Here is a 17,981-nt window from a genome sequence, read left to right on the forward strand (position 1 = left end):
CGCTAGTAGTCTTTGAGCATTGATGAAAATCCGTGGAGACCAATGGCTCTCTATTCACACCCTATATGTGCCAATGTAGACCTCTGGGGCTTAGGATCCCGTATGGGGAGACCAAACCCAAATGGAAACCACCTGTAATCCTGCATAAGATCCAATGTGTTCCTTAGGGTTCCAGTACAACCAGTCATTAGAGTAATCGTGTAAAAAAGTTTACAAACCACGGATAGCAAAGTGGGCACTTCATAATGGTGTGTCCTTCCGTAGTGGGCTTTGGCATGTGCTAGTGTCTCCAAACTCCAAACAGGGTTAACCAAGTACCTTATTAGGTGGTTTCAGCCCTTAAAGGGGATTGTATGTCCAAACTTCAAAGTACATCCATCTAATGGGGGTGGAAAGTGATAAATAAGTGAAATGGAGTAGGGAATGAGAGGGGCAATCCTGGGCCACATATTGGAGCATAGGAGTAGCTAGATAAGGGGAAACTCACACCTGGGTATGTAATGTGTAGGAGGGAGCACTCGTGATACATGAGGTGCCCCGACCTTGATTTCTCCACCCTTCTTTATATGCCTTTTTCCTTTTATGAATTTTCTTTAATTAACTACTCAGGGCTCAAAGGACAAGAGCATGATGTGTAAGATATAGCAATGATTACCCCCCTTTAGGTAGGGCAGTTCATTGCCCTCTAGGGGTTGGGACAATCATCGGTTCTTGAATGATAAAGGAGGCTCATCTAGGGCCTATGGAACCAGGATGATGACCATGGATTCAGGTAGAGCTCATGTATTGGCTTTTGCCCACATGCTAATTATTTTGTCCCAAACATCTTTTGCATTTTGTGGTACAATTTCCTGTTAAATGTGGCCAGTTATGCTTTTTGCTTTTTCTTTTAGCTGCTTCAACCTTTGGGGCATCATTCTAGGCTTGACCCAAGGTGGGGGCAAGGGGATAGGAAGGCTGGCCCTATGTGGACCCAGAATGGAAATGTGGACCTAGGTGGGAGAAATGATGAATGTGGTATAGTGAGTGGAAAGGGAGTAATATATGCGGATAAAGGAGCGGGACCATGCACCCAAAGTTGGGGTTTCCCAAGTAGTACCACCCTAGAACCAAATGGTCAATAAAGAAGATCCCACACGACTAAGATCCAAGGGTAAAGAGATCAAGGGGACATGAGCACAAACTAAGCCTACCCTTTCCGCCAAATCCCCCCATCAATCCATACCCAAAAGTATCCATTATAGTAAACCCAATACTTAATTACCAAATGACAAGACATACCTTTAGATTCGGGAGGCCCACCTTTAAACATACAATCAATACAGGTGGGTGAGGAACCACATGGTTTGCTCAGGTGGCAGAGAAATGGCACAACAAGCTAGTAGGAGGCTGCAAGGGGCTGTTGGCTGCCGGCTGAGGTTCATCATGGAGAAAAATTTCTCCTCAGGATATCACCCAAGAAGTGATGAGTAACAGGGACCACACTACCAAAATTCCCAAGTAGTTCTCTTCCTAAAGCCATGGGCCAATAGGAGAGGTCCCATTGGACTAGGATTGAAGATTAACACCCCATCTAAGGTGAGGGAAGAAAACCACGGTCAAAACCCTTCATTCCTCCAAGTCCCCCAATAATCCATGTCAAATGCCCAAAATGAAAAGCAAGCATAAGCACCCGATTACACAATGAATAATATACCTTTCGGATCAGTTTGCTCACATTCTAACATGTGCTCTTGACAAATGGGTGAGGAAACATATAACTGACGCAAGTGGCGGAGATAAAGTGACACGTCACAGTGGCTACAAGGTGGCTGTCGAACGCCGCTGAATGCTGGCTGGAAGCAGATGATTAGGAGAAAAGTTCTCCTAGGTGCAACCACTTTTGGTGGGTAACAGGGTTTCCAGGATAAATCTCTGTGTAATATGCAATTGTCATTGTGTTATTTTTCTGTTTATTAAGAGTCTGTTGATACATTGCATTACTATAAAAGGTTTAAAACTTATAGGCTGAGTTTGACAGGATCAACATGTAGGATAAATTCAGAACAAATTTAGTCATTATAAATGACCATTCAATATTTAACTGTTAATGCAAATGTAAAAAGGAAACGTGATTACAAACGTAATTCTCCGCAACATAGAAACAGACAAGATTGTGATAACCAGTGATAATAAGAAGAAAATGGGGAGAGTTCTTGAAAACATTACTTGATAGTTCCTCCACGTACACCAATAGAATATAAATTCTCTGGGACTTGTCCTTCCAAATTATTACTGCTCAGTAATCTGCATTGCAAAACATAATATAAACATTACAAGGGCCAGCAGAGATAAAACCCAAACTTATGTATTCTTGGCCACTCTCATCTATCAAAGAGAAGAGTAAAATAAAACCATGTTGAACTCCAGAAGCTCCATAATTTGACTGAATACAGTTTGGCATTTCAAAGTTACGAAAAACCTGAGGGACTTCATATCCAGATAATAGTTAAGGTTGTTTACAAACACCATGTTTTTTACAGACATCTATCAATTAGAGTACCACGTTCTAGTCCCTGGCCTCTATCAGCGATTTTTATTTATAAATAAAATCTTACAGCATATCTGGTCAATCATAATACAGCTAATGTCGATTCACAACAAATATGGCTCTCAGAGAGAAAGTGTATCTCTAGATCTCTAGATCCCTGCTGGAAACTATCTACATCCTGTGTCAGACCAAAGAGAAGGAATGGATTAAATGCAGCATTAGGAAGGTGAGGTTGGTAGTATTCTATATGAAAATTGTTCAATTGTCAAATTCTTATGGGCAAAGACACCAGAGCTCTTCAACTGTGATCATTACTTCGGGGTAGGAAGGGTGTATTAAGCAGACAAGGGACAGGGTAATTTACACCCATTAAATAAAAAATCATCACATGTTCCACTCCCGGCAGCACAGCTGTCTGCAATGGACATTTAAGTATAACCATACACTATGAGGATTGGTTGCCTCAAACTATCACTTTCTAGGAGCCACGTGAATTCTGAAAGATTGTGCTGTCTATGTTGCCTAAACACGCAAATTAGAATAATAGCCATTATAATCAATGTTAAGACAGATTCATCCATCATGCAACAACGAGTGTTTATGGAAAGATGTCGTTAAAGCTAAGTTGCAGGAAACGTGGGCAGGGGGTCCGTTTCCCCAGGGGAAACGAAACGAAACTCGTTTCCCCGTACCGTACGGTCTGGAAACGCGTTTCCGGCCGTACGGCCACGTTTCCCGAAACGGAAACTTGGCCATACGGCCGGAAACGCGTTTCCAGGCCGTACGTGCCACGTTTCCCCAAAAAAAACACTTGTTTTTTAATTTTTTTTATTTTTTTTATTTTTTTTAGGGTTTCCAGGTAGGGTTTCCAGGTAGTAAATGTGATGTAAATTTAATCTTAATGTTTAAATGTTTATGTAAGTAAATGTATCATTCATGCTTTATGATTGCACATATATATAATAATAATTTTTAAATATTTTTAATATATATATATATATATATATTATTATATATATTCGCGTTTCCCCGTTTCCAAAATTTGGGGAGGTCGCGTTTCGTTTCGCTTCCCCGTTTCGTTTCGCTTCCGCGTTTCCCCGTTTCGTGCAACTTAGCGTTAAAGAGATGCTCTTTCATACAAATGTTCCCCAGTCAGAGATAAATAATCCCACAGAACAAGCATAAGAAAACATATATAATCTTATCCTACTTTTCACTCCTCCGCTCTAGTGGACCCATAATGTTTTCAATATAAGATTGCTTACAATGACAAAGATCTAGAAGATGATCAAAAAGCCAGAGTTATCTCCTCTTATATGTTCTTAGCATTTATTGTTCGAGGTTGGTTCATGCTGTGCATATTAAATGTTTTCAATATAAGATTGCTTACAATGACAGAGATCTAGAAGATGATTAAAATGCCAGAGTTATCTCCTTCTCTTATCTGTTCTTAGTATTTATTGTTTGAGGTTGGTCCATGTTGTGCATATTAATTGGTTTTCTCTAGCAAGATAAGGATTCCTTAATGTAATCTTAGGTTGCATGCTCAAATTGGAGATTAGAGTTATTTAGACATTCTTGTCATTATTGTTCCTGTCAGTCATGAAACACTTGAACTTTGAAGCCTATATGACATGATTTTAAGAGAAAAAACAAGAAAATGAAGATTAGGTGCAGCTGCTATTAGGACACAAACTACCTGGACTAGGGTTGTGGAAGGAAATTGTCATTTTAATATGCCCTAATTGAGGCCTATGTGAATAAAATAACCAAAATATGTTGCCTCAACAACAATTTTAGCCCACTAAAAACAATCTAAGATGGGTATTAGAAGACTTATAAGAGATAAATATTACATGCCATGAGGAATTTTCATTTATCTGTCAAGTCTTTGCATATCCTGTTGGAAAAAGGTAGCTTCAGTCGGTATTTTCATTGACAAAATTAAAAGAGAAATTATTTATTTTCCAACTGTCCAAGTAGGCTTCAATTGGACATGTCCACCCCACCACTTGTACGGGTTTGACCCCAAGGTCAAAACCCTCCTCTTGACACATAAATTGGCATTAGTTGGCCCTCATTTGGCATTATCATCAACTCATACATTCAACCAATCACAAGGAGTTTTGTTCACATGTGCGAAGCAGGAAGAAAAAAAAAGGTTCTAGCAAAGTTTGACCTCTCTTATCTCTGCTTTGACCAGTGTTGACTAGGATCTTCTTGCTGCTGTTTGACCGAGTTTTTGACTGGACCTCGAAGTCAAATATTCTCTGATTCATTGAATGTTCGTTGACCAAAATTATGTTCCTGTTCTAAGCATTTACTGAAGGTTGACCGCAGGTCAAACCCTGCAGTTTGACCAAAGTTTGACTGAGGCATTACAGACTGAATTTTGGCCCCTTTGACTGAGCTACTGCAGGCCGAAATTCATCCCTTTGACCAAACTTTGACTAATAAGCAAAGTGCAGACTTTCTCTCTCCTTTGACTCTATTTGACTTGGAAATTAATGTGGCCAATGGTTGACCTTTGACTGGAATATTCTGATGTACATTCTGATGAATTAAACTCTCTTATAACGAAAGATTACCGGGTTTTCCCCCTTGTGGGGCTTTGTCCCAAGAAATTTTGGTGTATCTTGTTTCATTGTTTTTACTGTGATCTCTATTGCTCTACTGAAGTTAATGGTTGAAATTTTAAGTATAACCGCTTAATGATGGGAATGCTCTAGATAAGTCAAATTGTAAAAATACTCAACTCAACGATGTCCCAAATGATCTCTTCCTCCTCCTTTTAAAGATCCAATAGATAGATCCCCCAAGCCTCTAGAAGCATCTTTTTTATTATTTTATTATTATTCTAGAAGCTCCCTCTGGACCCCATGTAAGTGACTTTTAATTTTAATTTACTTAAGTCACTTTTAGCCTTTTTCCCAATTAATCATTTTCCCTTTTTACTTTTAATTAATTAAGTGACTAATTAAAGTCACATTTAATCCGGGAAAATGGTAAATCACCCACCATACTCTCTTTGGCCACTGAAAGCAACTCCTCATCATCCCATCCTGTAGATCTCCTTGTTCTGGTTCCAACAATCTATTACACTGAGGTATTCCATCAAATATTCTTCCTAGAATGCCACCTCAAGGGTAATTAATTAAGTCAGGTCGAGTAGGAAGTTTATTTTGTGAAAGTTGTCATAATGCAATGAAATGAAAGACAAGTTCTGCGGATGATGGAATATGCCAAGTGAATGCCATCGAATCCCATAAAAATTCCTCAAAACTCCCCCGAGACCCCTGATGACATAATTCTACTCCCCTATCTTGGTCATCCTATGTCGTGTAAATCCACCCTGGCTGTATTATAGAGGAAAATAAAAATGGGGACATGACCCTCTTTTTTCTATTTATACAAAGATTTCATCAAGTATCCAGCGAAGTAACTAGATTGCATCCTTTAACCTTAAATCTCCTTAAATTGAGAGTCACTAGGGTTTGGAAATAGAGAAAACTCTCTCTCCTTCCCTCTCTGTCAAAGGTCCTCTTCCTTTGACCTCATCCTATTGACTCCACTGTCCAAGTGATTGAAGGCTCTAGTTCTTCTATGTTAATCAACTCAGATTTCCATTTTTCTTTGTTTTATAGTCAACTAGGGTTAGGGTTTGGTTAAATCTGCATTTTCTAGCTTAGTGGCACCTATATGTTACTGTCCTAAAATTAGGTATTGCATCAATTAATGTTAGAAAGGAAAATATATCATTTTCTACATTTTTCACCCCCATTTTTAAGGTTGACACCTAGGTCTTATTTGTTGTTTTGTGCATTTTCCACCATTCAAAGCATAGTGTTGAACTATCCCTTGTTTATACCTCTAATAGCCTTGAACCTTTTTTGATCATTACCTTGAATAGGCTATTTTCCGTTGTTGTTGTATGTTTTGCATATTGTAAACACGTATTCTCTTGAAACCCTAATTTATAACAGCAATTCATAAATTGATGGTGTCTAGTGGGAAAACCAATTTGAACATCTATCAATATTATCTCATCCTATTAGGCTCTGCTAGTAGTTTCCTCCAACCCATCATCTCTCTTTCACCCTGAGCCTTTCCTTATTGAAGACCTTTGTAGGGTATGTAATATTGTGATCTCCTTAGACAGACATTTGGCTTAGACCCCTAGTCATCTAACCTCTAAATATTTCTAGGGAATCTTCCCTTTTGGCGATAATATCTTACCACAAAATAGCAGGGAAGAAGCCACGGAGGTGACAATGGCAATTGATCTTGTTGTTGCCCTAGACTTAGAGTGGCTAGTGAGGCTTTGCACTACGCTGCTAGATTTTGCGGTAAAAATCTCTTATCCACATATTTTCGTGCATATTTGTTCATTAAGAGTGACTTTCATGTATCCCTAGGAAATGTTTTATATTTGGAGGCATCTCATACCATTGGAGATTCTAGGGAGGCACCTTTTATCACACGAGGAAACTTTACATTATGACCCCTTTCTTGGAGAATTCACTAGCCTGAAGAGAGGATTTATGATGTATATGTTGAGCATATGAGGAGAGCACTCCAACTTTATGAGTGATAATAAATATTTCATCCTACCTTTTGCACATATATTTAGACTGCACTACCTTGAAAGTGGAGAATTGGTTGTTTGAGCCACCTTGAATCTACTTCACACATATGCCAAGAAAGGTGGTTTTGCGCTCCACTTTCCTTGCGATCTTCAATGCAATTTTGGAAATAAAGTCACTAGATGTTCTATCTTGGAGAATGCTATAAGTTGGATTGAGACACATGGCAGATTTGGCCCTTCATTTATGCATTCTCGTACAAATACCAAGGGCGCACTAACTCTTGAGACAATTCATTAATATTTTACTTGGTCAAAGTGTCAAAGAAGGATAGTCCTCCTCATCAAAAGGATTTATTAACCACTTGGTGCATATCTGATGGAGTATTTCAATCATCTAGGAGAAGCGCATGCCACCAAAGGTATTTGATGAAGCGTTGACCCTTATCCACCTTTTTCCACATTTATCACAACACGCATCTCAAGAATAGAGGAGTTCTCATCCTTTCAATGTAATTTTAGTGTTTTGTGGATGAAGACAGACTCCAAGTGGTCTCTAGCTCTCTTCTACAACCTATTCAAAGCACACATCTCAAGAAGAAGAGCATCCCACTTTGTAAGGAGTAAGTTAAGGGTTTAATAGTATTTAATGCACACATTTTGAAGTGGTGTATGCTCCAACAAACATTGATTGTTAACAGAACGATTCATAAAGTGGGTGTGACCGATGCTTTTTCTGCTTTGTAGCAAGGATGAAACAATCAAGCTGTTTTGGGAGAAGTGCTGCAAAAGTGTTTTGGACATGGTTCCACACTCAATTTCATTTCAATACTACCCCATTTTCATGAGAGTTCCTCTCCTAGATCACAGTTCGATGGCTTGGGACAGTCCTAAATCCTTGAGGCTCTCAGTACAGTTGATTATTCTTGCCTTTATTTGGAAGCACCTGCATATAGTTAGTTTTCAGGAGGATCATTCTTTTTCACTTAAAAGGATCTGAGAAGCTTTCACTCTGGTTGTGTGTCAAACTCGGTGTTTTCCACTATGTTGTTAAGTTCCTTTCTCTGGGTTCACAAACTCATATGCTTGCCTTTTGGCTTTTCTAGGTTGGGACTTACTCAGGACACCTGTTGATCGTATGATGTAATCTTTTTTGTTATATGATGCATTACTTTGATCTTTTGAGGTAATATATGCAGCATTTCAAAATAAAACAATGGAATGGACTGCCATGACTAGACTCAATTACTGTAGTTAAAAGAAATGATAACAAGAGATTGCAGAAAAGAAAAAAGTGGTAAGGGCAATCTGAGCCAAACTAGGTTACCAGTTTATCACCCTATTTGTTTGAAAAGTGCTTCAGAAAGTTTCTGGGTTGGAAGAAAATCCCAAAGGAGAACGAAATAGCAAAGCTCTTGAGAAGCCCTAACCTTAATACTCTAATACGAATTGATATAAGCACAAAAGAACAATGCAAATATTCATATACAACAATAGAAAACCCAAGAGATTCAAGCATTCAAGTAGAAATAAAATCTCCCTATGTACATATATGGTGCACACTTCCTTGTATTATCTATTTACAGAATTACAAAACTATTAGGCAATGGTCAAGTTTGACCACTTCTCCTAGGCTACAATAAAATATACATATTTTAGTGGATTATCAAGTGTGACCAATCCCCTATGAGTGAGTACAATGAGATTGGAAAATTAAAATGAAAAGTGTAATTTGCAATTATATTACAAGGTCTAACTACTTCCAGCGAGAACAAAAGGGACCATGTCTTATTACAAATTTACAACCTATACTTTTTTATGAAGTTATGCTCCTATTTCCCTTGTTCCTGCTTTAGGGAGGACACACCCTATGTTAATTTTAGGTATGTTCTATGCTAGAGCAATTTATTTCAATTTTCACAGTTAGCTCTGTTGACCACTACCGGTCAACTACCCATAGCAGTACCCCCCCTTTTTCTTCGCAAAAAGGGATAGCGCTTGATCGACATGTCCATGCCATTCGACATTCATCGCCGACTTCATCATATTATGTTGTAAACCCAGTCTGCATGTGTAAATTGTAAATAATCTTAGCAGATATGAGTCATGTATGGAAATTGCTTAGGTGGACCTAACTTTCTAGTGATAATCTACGTTCCGGAAGGTTTTTCGTCTCACCGATCCATGATCGGTAGCGTTTTCCTTCAGCCTAACCCCAAAGCCGGAATGGATTTTGTCATTAGAATCTTAGGAGAATCATAGTGTGTTAATCTACTAGATTATAGTTGTGTCGCAAAACTGGGTGGTTTATGAGGGTCTATGTCAAATGGGTTTTCCCCCTTTGGATGTAAAGTTGTAAAAGTCATGATGTAAAGTGTCTTGAGGGTTAAGAAATGTTTTAATCCCCTCATAAGTCCTAAGTCCTAGGTCCTAGGTGATTTTTCCAAAAGCTAAGTTCGAGGATCCATTTAAAAATAAATTAAAAAATTAAAAAATAAAATAAAATAAAATAATAAATAAAATATATATATATATAAATAAAAAATAAAAATAAAAAATAAAAAATAAATTAAAAAACCTAAAAATAATAAAATAATAATATTTTGAGTAAATAAATGCAGAATTTCAATTTTTTAATACATTAAAAATTCGACGGATGAGATTAAGAGATATCTTGATCCTCATCGGCAGTCGAGATCATTTTGACGTGAATCATTCGAACTAGCTGTTGGGAATTTTTCCTTTAAATAGGGTGCTAGGGGTCATTTGAGATCATTGGATCTTGGAGTCTTGTGCTGAAGAAGCTCTCTTGTAAACTTGTCTGGTGCTAATAAAGAAAGACTTTGGGGTTGAAATCTTGTTGGTGTCACTCTCTGGAAGTGCTGTGAGCTATTTTATTTTTTGCATATTTTGATTTTCAGCCATTAGTAACAGCTTATTATAGAGTATTGTTGAACACAGGTATCTTGTTTACTTGCTAGGGTTTGAATGGTATTAGGATTTCTGAAATAATGGCAGGTATCTCCACTACATCGGGGATCTAGTACTATTTTTCCCTCTTTATTGATGGTTGAAGTGAGCTGTGCAAGAAACCCTTCTTGAGAAAATCAGTGGGCGTTTGGGGAAGTTCTCGGCTGAACCAGCCAACTCCCACAAAGCACTCTCTTGTAGAGCCCAGCCAGTTTTGATTCTGGGTTTATCATTTAGAGTTTATTCTTGAGTTGCATGAGGGTTTTTCCTAAAGCATCTTACAACAAATCTAAAAAAAAATTACTACTGTTGATTATTGATAAATCTCGTTGTTTAAGAGTCAAAAAATTGTACATGTTGTAATTGTTTAGCTGATCTTGGGTATTAGTTTCGATTTTGCGCATATTATTTTTTGGATTTTTCTTTCCTTTTTCAGGTTGCAGGTACAGGGTTTTGAGAAATAGCTTCAGGGTTGTTCCCTCTTCATCATCATCCTGCTGCCATCTCTTCAACGCTGCTTCAGGCCAGCGCTCTCATCAGCAAACGCAGCCATATACAAACGTTTCTATCCACCCAAGCGGCTGTATCCACTCAACCATACGCTGATACCTCTCTTCTCCAAATTTCTGCGTATTCCCTTGCTCCCACGTCCACCTATGCCTGCGTCCCTTCTCCCCATCCGCTGGCCACTCCTCTCAAAGGCGCCATCTCCTTCAAGACTCCACGCAGCCATGAATTTTGCCTGAATCCGCGTCCATCGCACCTAATTTCTCTCCCACACCAGCACGCTGCTACCTCTCAAATCTGCGTTCTGCAGATTCGTCTCTGCAAGCCTGAGCTTCCACACTGAGCATCATAACACAGCAGTTTCAGCCTGTCTACCTGCACGAAGAAAGGAAATTCGTCGAGGTCCTCTGCCCGTCGAGCACGTCGGCCATCAACCTGCCACATTAACGCACAAAAAAAAAAGAGAGAAGGCGGTAAAACGATACATCGAGCGGAGGTGAAATTATTTGTTTTTTTTTATTTACGGGTTAGGTTTCTTTTGTTTTTGTGTACGCAGTAAGGCATGAGTGCATTCTCAGTTTTTTGAAATACATTTAGTTAGTGATCATATGTTGTTAAGTGTTTAATTTTTAGCATAGGTTACGTTTTAAATTCTTTTTGTTTCTTTTTACCTAGCGTATAGTTTAGTTTAGGTTTTGGTTTAGCTTTATATATATATATATATATATATATATATATATATATTAATTTAGGTTTCATAAATTTTATTTTTTTTTAATTTTTGTTTTCATTTAAAAATATAAAAATTCAAAAAAAAAAATCAAAATCAAAATCAAAAAAAAAGGAAAGGTCGATTTTATATTTTTAAGAGCTTTGTTTTATTTGATTTAGGATTTCATTAAAGCTTTGAATTGGTATTATTTTAAATAAGCTTTTATTAATTTAGATTTAAAAAAAATTATAGTTTAGTCTTGGATTAGAATAAATTTTATTCTTTTTTTATTTTTTTTAGGTTTTAAGTTTAAAGCCTTTATAAAACTTTTAAAAAAAAGGGGGCATAAATAAATCATTTTCTTAAAGTTTAGATTTTGATTTAACATCATTTAGATTTTTTTTGTTTAAAAGTTTCATTTAGCTTTAGAACTTTGCTGTATTTGAAAAACATAAAAATATTTTGGAAATATTTTTCGGTCTTGGCTCAGGGGTTTATCACGCTTTATTATCTTTGCTAAGGCTAAAATTTTTGACGTGGAATGAATGTTTATCATTTTATGTGAGTTGGCATGCATGAATGATCATTTGGAAGATTAGCTACATGAATATGATATCTGGTTAATGTTCAAAATTACGTGGTTGTGTATCGAGCTTTATCTTTCGAAATTTTAAAATTGCTAGATCATCGTTAAAACATTGTGAATTTACTGGATATCTCGCAGCGTTCAAGTTATTTGATGATAAATGATTGTTGTACACGGTTTACATTTCTGCAACATCTAGTAAGTAATCGTTTAAACATCAAACCCATAAGGCACTGGGCCATTAAATTAATAAAATCAATTTAGTGCTTGTTCCTTCGTGTCTCCCAATCCAACTGGTTCACAGTTGGTCGTCCATTTCCCTACAGGGTCTACCCCCCTTAGCCGCGGGAGACAGGCTTAAACAGAGAGATCGGGGATCAGAGTGACAGCCCCCGGTCTGAGCGTTGTTGTGACAATCTATGTGACAACATTTTTTGGCGCCGCTGTCGGGGATAGAGTTTTTCTGTCCTTGGTGCTTTCATTTCGAGCTTTTTCGTGTTTCACTTCTTGTTCAGGTGGCGACAACACTTCATATATTATATTCAAGAGTGTATACTAGAAGACATCCAAGCAGTCTGTGCAATCCTACTCCTGATCCTGAAAAGGTCCTCAGGGTACGATTACACAAACTCTCTTCTCGTACACTTCTTGTTAACCTTGGACAAGAAGCCCTCTCTGACATTCATTTGGTTTTTAAAGGTCAAGATAGGCACATCATCATGGATATGTATGCCCCTTGCAATTTTTCTAACATTCCAGGGTATCCCAATGCTCTTCCATTAGTTGGGATAGATAAGTTGCCTAGCTTTCAGGGAGATAATGCTATTAGTGCAAATTCGCATCTAAGAGACTTTAGTATATGGATGGCTAAATACGCAAGGTCTCCTGATTTCGATCATGAAGATGTTAGAATGAGTCTCTTCATTTTAACCTTGGGAGGTGATGCTCATGAATGGTTTACTGAAAAGCCTCAGAATTCATTTGATTCCTTAGAATCGATCATTAATACATTTAAAGAAAATTATGGAGATAAGAGAGAAGGAAGACACCTTGTAAAAGCTATTAGCCTAATAAAAAAGAGAGAGGATGCAACCGTTGAAGAATTTAATAAAAGGTTTAATGGTATTGTTAGAGAATTACCTCAAGACTATAAACCTACAGACAAAACTCTCCAAGATTTTTACATTGATGCCTTTAGTCCTGAGCCATCTTATGAATTAAGGCGTGCTAAACTTAATGATTATAGAGATTGCCAAGCCTTAGCTATAGAGCTTGAAAAGGACAAGGCCGCATCTAGGAAGTCTGAGATCCCAGGTTTCAATAGGGTTGCTACGAAACTAAAGGAACCTAAAGGAAAAGCAGTTCAAGAACCTGAAAGTGAGCTTGTTCTCAAATTGCTTCAAAAAATTGAAACCATGGAAATTAATCATAATAAAGAGATAACCACTTTGCAGAATAGGTTGATCCAAATGGAAAGAGCACAAACGCAGAATTTTCAACCTCGAAATAATAATAATAGAAATAACAATTGGCAAAGGAAGAGTCAATCTAGTGAGCAGAGACCTCCTAATACGCTAACTAATTTGGTTGATAATGCTCCTCCTTATTGTCGGGTTTGTGATGCTCTTCATGAAGAGGCCACTTGTCCCATCGTTAGAAGAATTTTAGATAATGGAATGTTTGGAACAGGTGATCAGATAAATGTAGTAGGCAGCAAGTTTCCTTTGTCTATGGATGATTGGATAGACGTCAAGGAAAAGAGTCGTGATGTTATGAATCCTTCATCAGCTTTTAGTATAAATAACCTTGAAAATGAAGATGACATTTTGGCTAGGTTATATGGTGAAAAACCCTCTCCCGAGCAAATCTTGGAAATTGCTAGAGATAAGGGTTTGACCTATCAGAGAAGGGATAAAGATCAAAGTGAGAATCAAATTCCCCCTCGAACTTTTAACCCTGGTGTAAACTCTGGATTAGATGTCGATTTGGGAAGTTGGTTTAACAATGCAAAAATTTGGGTTCCTGTCTCCGAGATTGCTAAAATCCCTTCCCAAAGAGACAAGTTACTAAAAGCTATTCAAGGTCCTCAAGTAAATACTTCTCAACAGAAGACTCGAGAAGTTGACTTTCACGATGCTCCCATATATCTGCAAAGCTTAGATGCTGATAACAAAGATCACCAGCCTTTCTTTATCACCTTATTAGTTAATGGATATAAATTGAATAATTGCATGTTGGATTCTGGTGCATCAGCTTGTGTAATGACTAAAAGGGTCATGGAACAGCTTAACTTAAGAGTTTCTAGACCCTACTATAACATATGCGCCATGGATTCTAAGAAAATCGAAGTACATGGTTTAATCAAAGATTTGCAAGTTCATCTTTCAGTTTACCCAGACATCATGGTTGTCATGGATATTGTTGTTGTGGATGTGCTTGATGCATGGGGTATGCTGTTATCTAGAAAGTGGGCCTCTGATCTAGGAGGAAGTATTCAAATGAATTGGTCATATGCTATGATTCCTTCTCCTAGGGGTAATGGTTTTGTAAGACTAAATAGAGAGCCCGAAAGAAAATTTCATGTCGAAGATCCTAAGAGACCTCACAACGAAATAATCAAAGAGCAATCTGACATTGGGAACTATGCCATCATGTCTAATTTTATAATTCCTCCCGATGATAAGATTAGGGATCTCAAGGGTAAAGTTTGGTATATGTACTTTGATGGTGCATCGTCTAGGCATGGTAAAGGTGCTGGAATAGTGCTTAAATCTCCCCTTGGTCACAGTTTCAAGTTTGCCTATCGATTAGAATTTGAAGCAACCAATAATGTCGTTGTATATGAGGCTATATTGTTGGGGCTTGAGTTGGCCAAGTCTTTGAAGGTTAAATTGCTTAGCATTAAGGGGAATTCGGATTTAGTTATCATGCAGCTTAAAAATAAATTCACATGCAGAAATCAAAGATTAAGAAATTATCGAAATGCTGTGTGGGATACTATGGAGCATTTTGATGCCCTTGACCTTGAAGAAATTCCAAGAGAGCAAAATAGTTTGGCAGATGAACTTGCAGTAGCTGCTACTACTTTCCAGTTATCTGATGAGCTAATTAAAGATAAGATCAAAATGGAAGTAATATTCAGACCATCTGTTCCAGATAACTCAGAGCATTGGCAGGTCTTCAATGATGAAAAGCAAGTCATTCGTTTTCTTAATAGTTTGGATGAGTTTGAGGATTTCCGGATAGTTTCTGAGGAGGATGGATCTTTAAATCATGAGCATATCATAAATCCTACTCCTAGGAATTTGGTTGCCTTAGAGCAACATTTTGATCAGCATGATGCCACGAAGCTGAGAGAAGAAAATAAGATGGACCCAGGCAAATATCTCGAGATAAACATTGGTACTTCTGAAAACCCAAAGATCGTTAAAATTGGTAGAGGTACTAGTGTGGAGGAAAGAAAAAGGTTAACTGATTTACTTCGCGAATATCGAGATGTTTTAGCTTTTTCTTATGATGAATTAAAGGGCTATAGGGAAGATGTCATGGAACATACTATCCCCTTAAAAGATGAAAATGCTAAACCCTTTCGTCAAAAACTTAGGCAAATTAATCCTAAATTAGCCCCCTTGGTTCAAAAAGAACTTGCGAAAATGTTTGCAGCAGGGATTATAGCCCAAACAAGGCATTCAACATGGTGTTCGAATCTGGTGATTGTTAGGAAAAAGAATGGTACGATAAGGCTATGTGTCGATTTTCGAAACCTTAATCTAGCATGCAAGAAAGATAATTACCCTTTGCCAAACATGGAGACTTTGTTGCAAAGAGTAATCGGTTCTGGAATGATGTTGCTGCTAGATGGTTTTTCTGGGTACAATCAGGTTTGGGTTAAGAAGGAAGATCGTCATAAAACCACATTCACAACGCCATGGGGTACTTTTGAATACATCAGAATGTTGTTTGGATTAACAAACGCTGGGGCTACATTCCAAAGGGCTATGGATTATGCCTTCAAGGGGTTAATCGGGAAATTTATTGAAATTTACCAAGATGATCTTACTGTTTTTTCTAAAGATGGTATCAGTCATGTAAATCATCTTAGGCAGGTTTTCAATAGATGTAAAGAATACGGGATTTCTTTGAATCCAGCTAAGTCTGTTTTTGGAGTAACGGAAGGGAAATTACTCGGCCATATCATTTCTAAGGAAGGAATCAAGATTCATCCTGAAAGAATTGAAGCAATCCAAAAGATTCCTCTCCCTCATAATTGTAGGAATTTACAGGGTAAGTTCCTCAGAAAGAATACCAAAAGGACACCGCTCACAACCAGATCTCAAATCAATACACCAGTATTTTTTGACGTGGTTAAAACCCTCAGAGTGCAAGGAGGGAAACAGTCCACGGCCTGTCCCAACGTGGGTACTACAGGCAATTTATTAATCAAAGAATGAAAATTTACATAAGCTTCTCTCATGCACGGATTACCCGAACAATGACCCTCCATGCGCTTTAAATAGAACTCATGGACCAATCGGGTGTCAAGCCACGGATCAAGTGTCGGTAATACCGAGGTGAGAGTGAACCGTCGGATCACTACATATCGTGACCGTCGGATTGTAAGTTACAATATGTACAACGGTAAAGAAACACACTTTACCTAACTCTATACCTAACTCTAAACTAGACCAAGTTGAACTTAACTATATCCTATGTGTCGGAATATCCTAACATCCCCCCTTAAGAACAACTTGGGATAGGATTGAAGGATTTACAAATATGACACAATAGGAGAAGGAAGGAGGCACTAGAGCCTATCCCCCCTTAGTGACAACTTCCTGAACTCCAAGCATATATCGAAGTTTAGTGAACTTCGCCTCTGTGAGAGCCTTTGTGAAGATGTCTGCAACCTGATCATCTGTTGGACAATATTGCACTTCAAGAACATGGTCATGAATGAGCTTTCTGATGAAGTGCATGTGTAGTTCAATGTGTTTGCTGCGCTGATGCTGGACTGGATCTTTGCATAGCTGAATGGCACTTTGATTATCACACCAAAGTGTGGTTGGATGCTGCTGCTCAAAGCCAAACTCTGATAGGATCTGACGAAGCCACAAGGCTTCCTTACTAGCTTCCACGGCACCACGATACTCTGCTTCTGCTGACGAAAGAGAAATGGCAGCCTGTTTCTTACAAGCCCATGTAATAGGTCCTGAACCAAGAGTGAAGACATAACCGGCAGTAGACTTCCGATCATCAGGGTCACCAGCCCAATCAGAATCAGTGAAACCAACTAACAGAGGAGCTGCTTTGGCACTGTAATGAATCCCAAACTGTACTGTACCTCGAACATAACGAAGTATTCTTTTGGCTGCTTTCCAATGACTTTCACGGGGGTTTTGCATAAAACGAGCAACAAGGCCAACAGCAAAGGAAAGATCAGGACGAGTATGGGTTAAGTACAAGAGTTTTCCTACAAGTTGACGGTATAAGGTAGCATCAACTTCAGGAGAAGTACAAGAGACTGAAAGTTTGACTCCAGACTGAAAGGGAGAAGGGGCTGGCTTACAGTCTTCCATGTGAAAATGACGAAGAATATCACAAGCATACTTGGACTGGGAAAGGGAAATACCCTCCTTGGATTGCAAGACTTGAAGACCGAGAAAATAGTGTAAGTGTCCTAAGTCTGTCATTTCAAATTTCTTTTTAAGGCTAGACTTCACATGGTTTATAAGGTTGGGATCACTACCAGTAAGGATAAGATCATCAACATAAAGAACAAGGATGATAAGAGAGTCACCCACTTTCTTGGTGTAGACAGTATTGTCAGAATGACACCTAGAAAAGCCAGATTCTAAAAGAAAGCTATCCATTTTGGCATACCAAGCCCGAGGAGCTTGCTTGAGACCATAAAGGGATTTCTTAAGTCGACACACAAGGCTGGAGTCTGTTTGTATGAAGCCAATGGGTTGTTCCATATAGATTTCTTCCTGCAAGTCCCCATGCAAGAAGGCAGATTTAACATCCATCTGATGGACTTCCCATTTTAAAGAGGCAGCAAGGGAAAGAACAAGGCGGATAGAGTTCATTTTGGCAA

The 17,981-nt window shown here is 38.2% G+C and overlaps 1 protein-coding gene across 1 annotated transcript in view; it reads right to left on the reverse strand.

Moving 5' to 3' along the window:
• The window catches only part of LOC149172988 (Di-glucose binding protein with Leucine-rich repeat domain-containing protein), a 167,897-nt gene that overhangs the window by 74,881 nt on the left and 75,035 nt on the right, over nucleotides 1-17,981 (reverse strand). The window contains exon 6 of the mRNA XM_089424477.1: nucleotides 2,209-2,286. Within this exon, the coding sequence (XP_089280603.1) occupies nucleotides 2,209-2,286 (78 nt within the window). The remainder of the gene's footprint in view (nucleotides 1-2,208; nucleotides 2,287-17,981) is intronic.

This window comes from Pinus tabuliformis, chromosome 4_2 (genome assembly GCF_031772625.1).
Source record: "Pinus tabuliformis cultivar Carrire ecotype Pingquan chromosome 4_2, CPIR1, whole genome shotgun sequence".
Lineage (NCBI taxonomy): Eukaryota > Viridiplantae > Streptophyta > Pinopsida > Pinales > Pinaceae > Pinus > Pinus tabuliformis.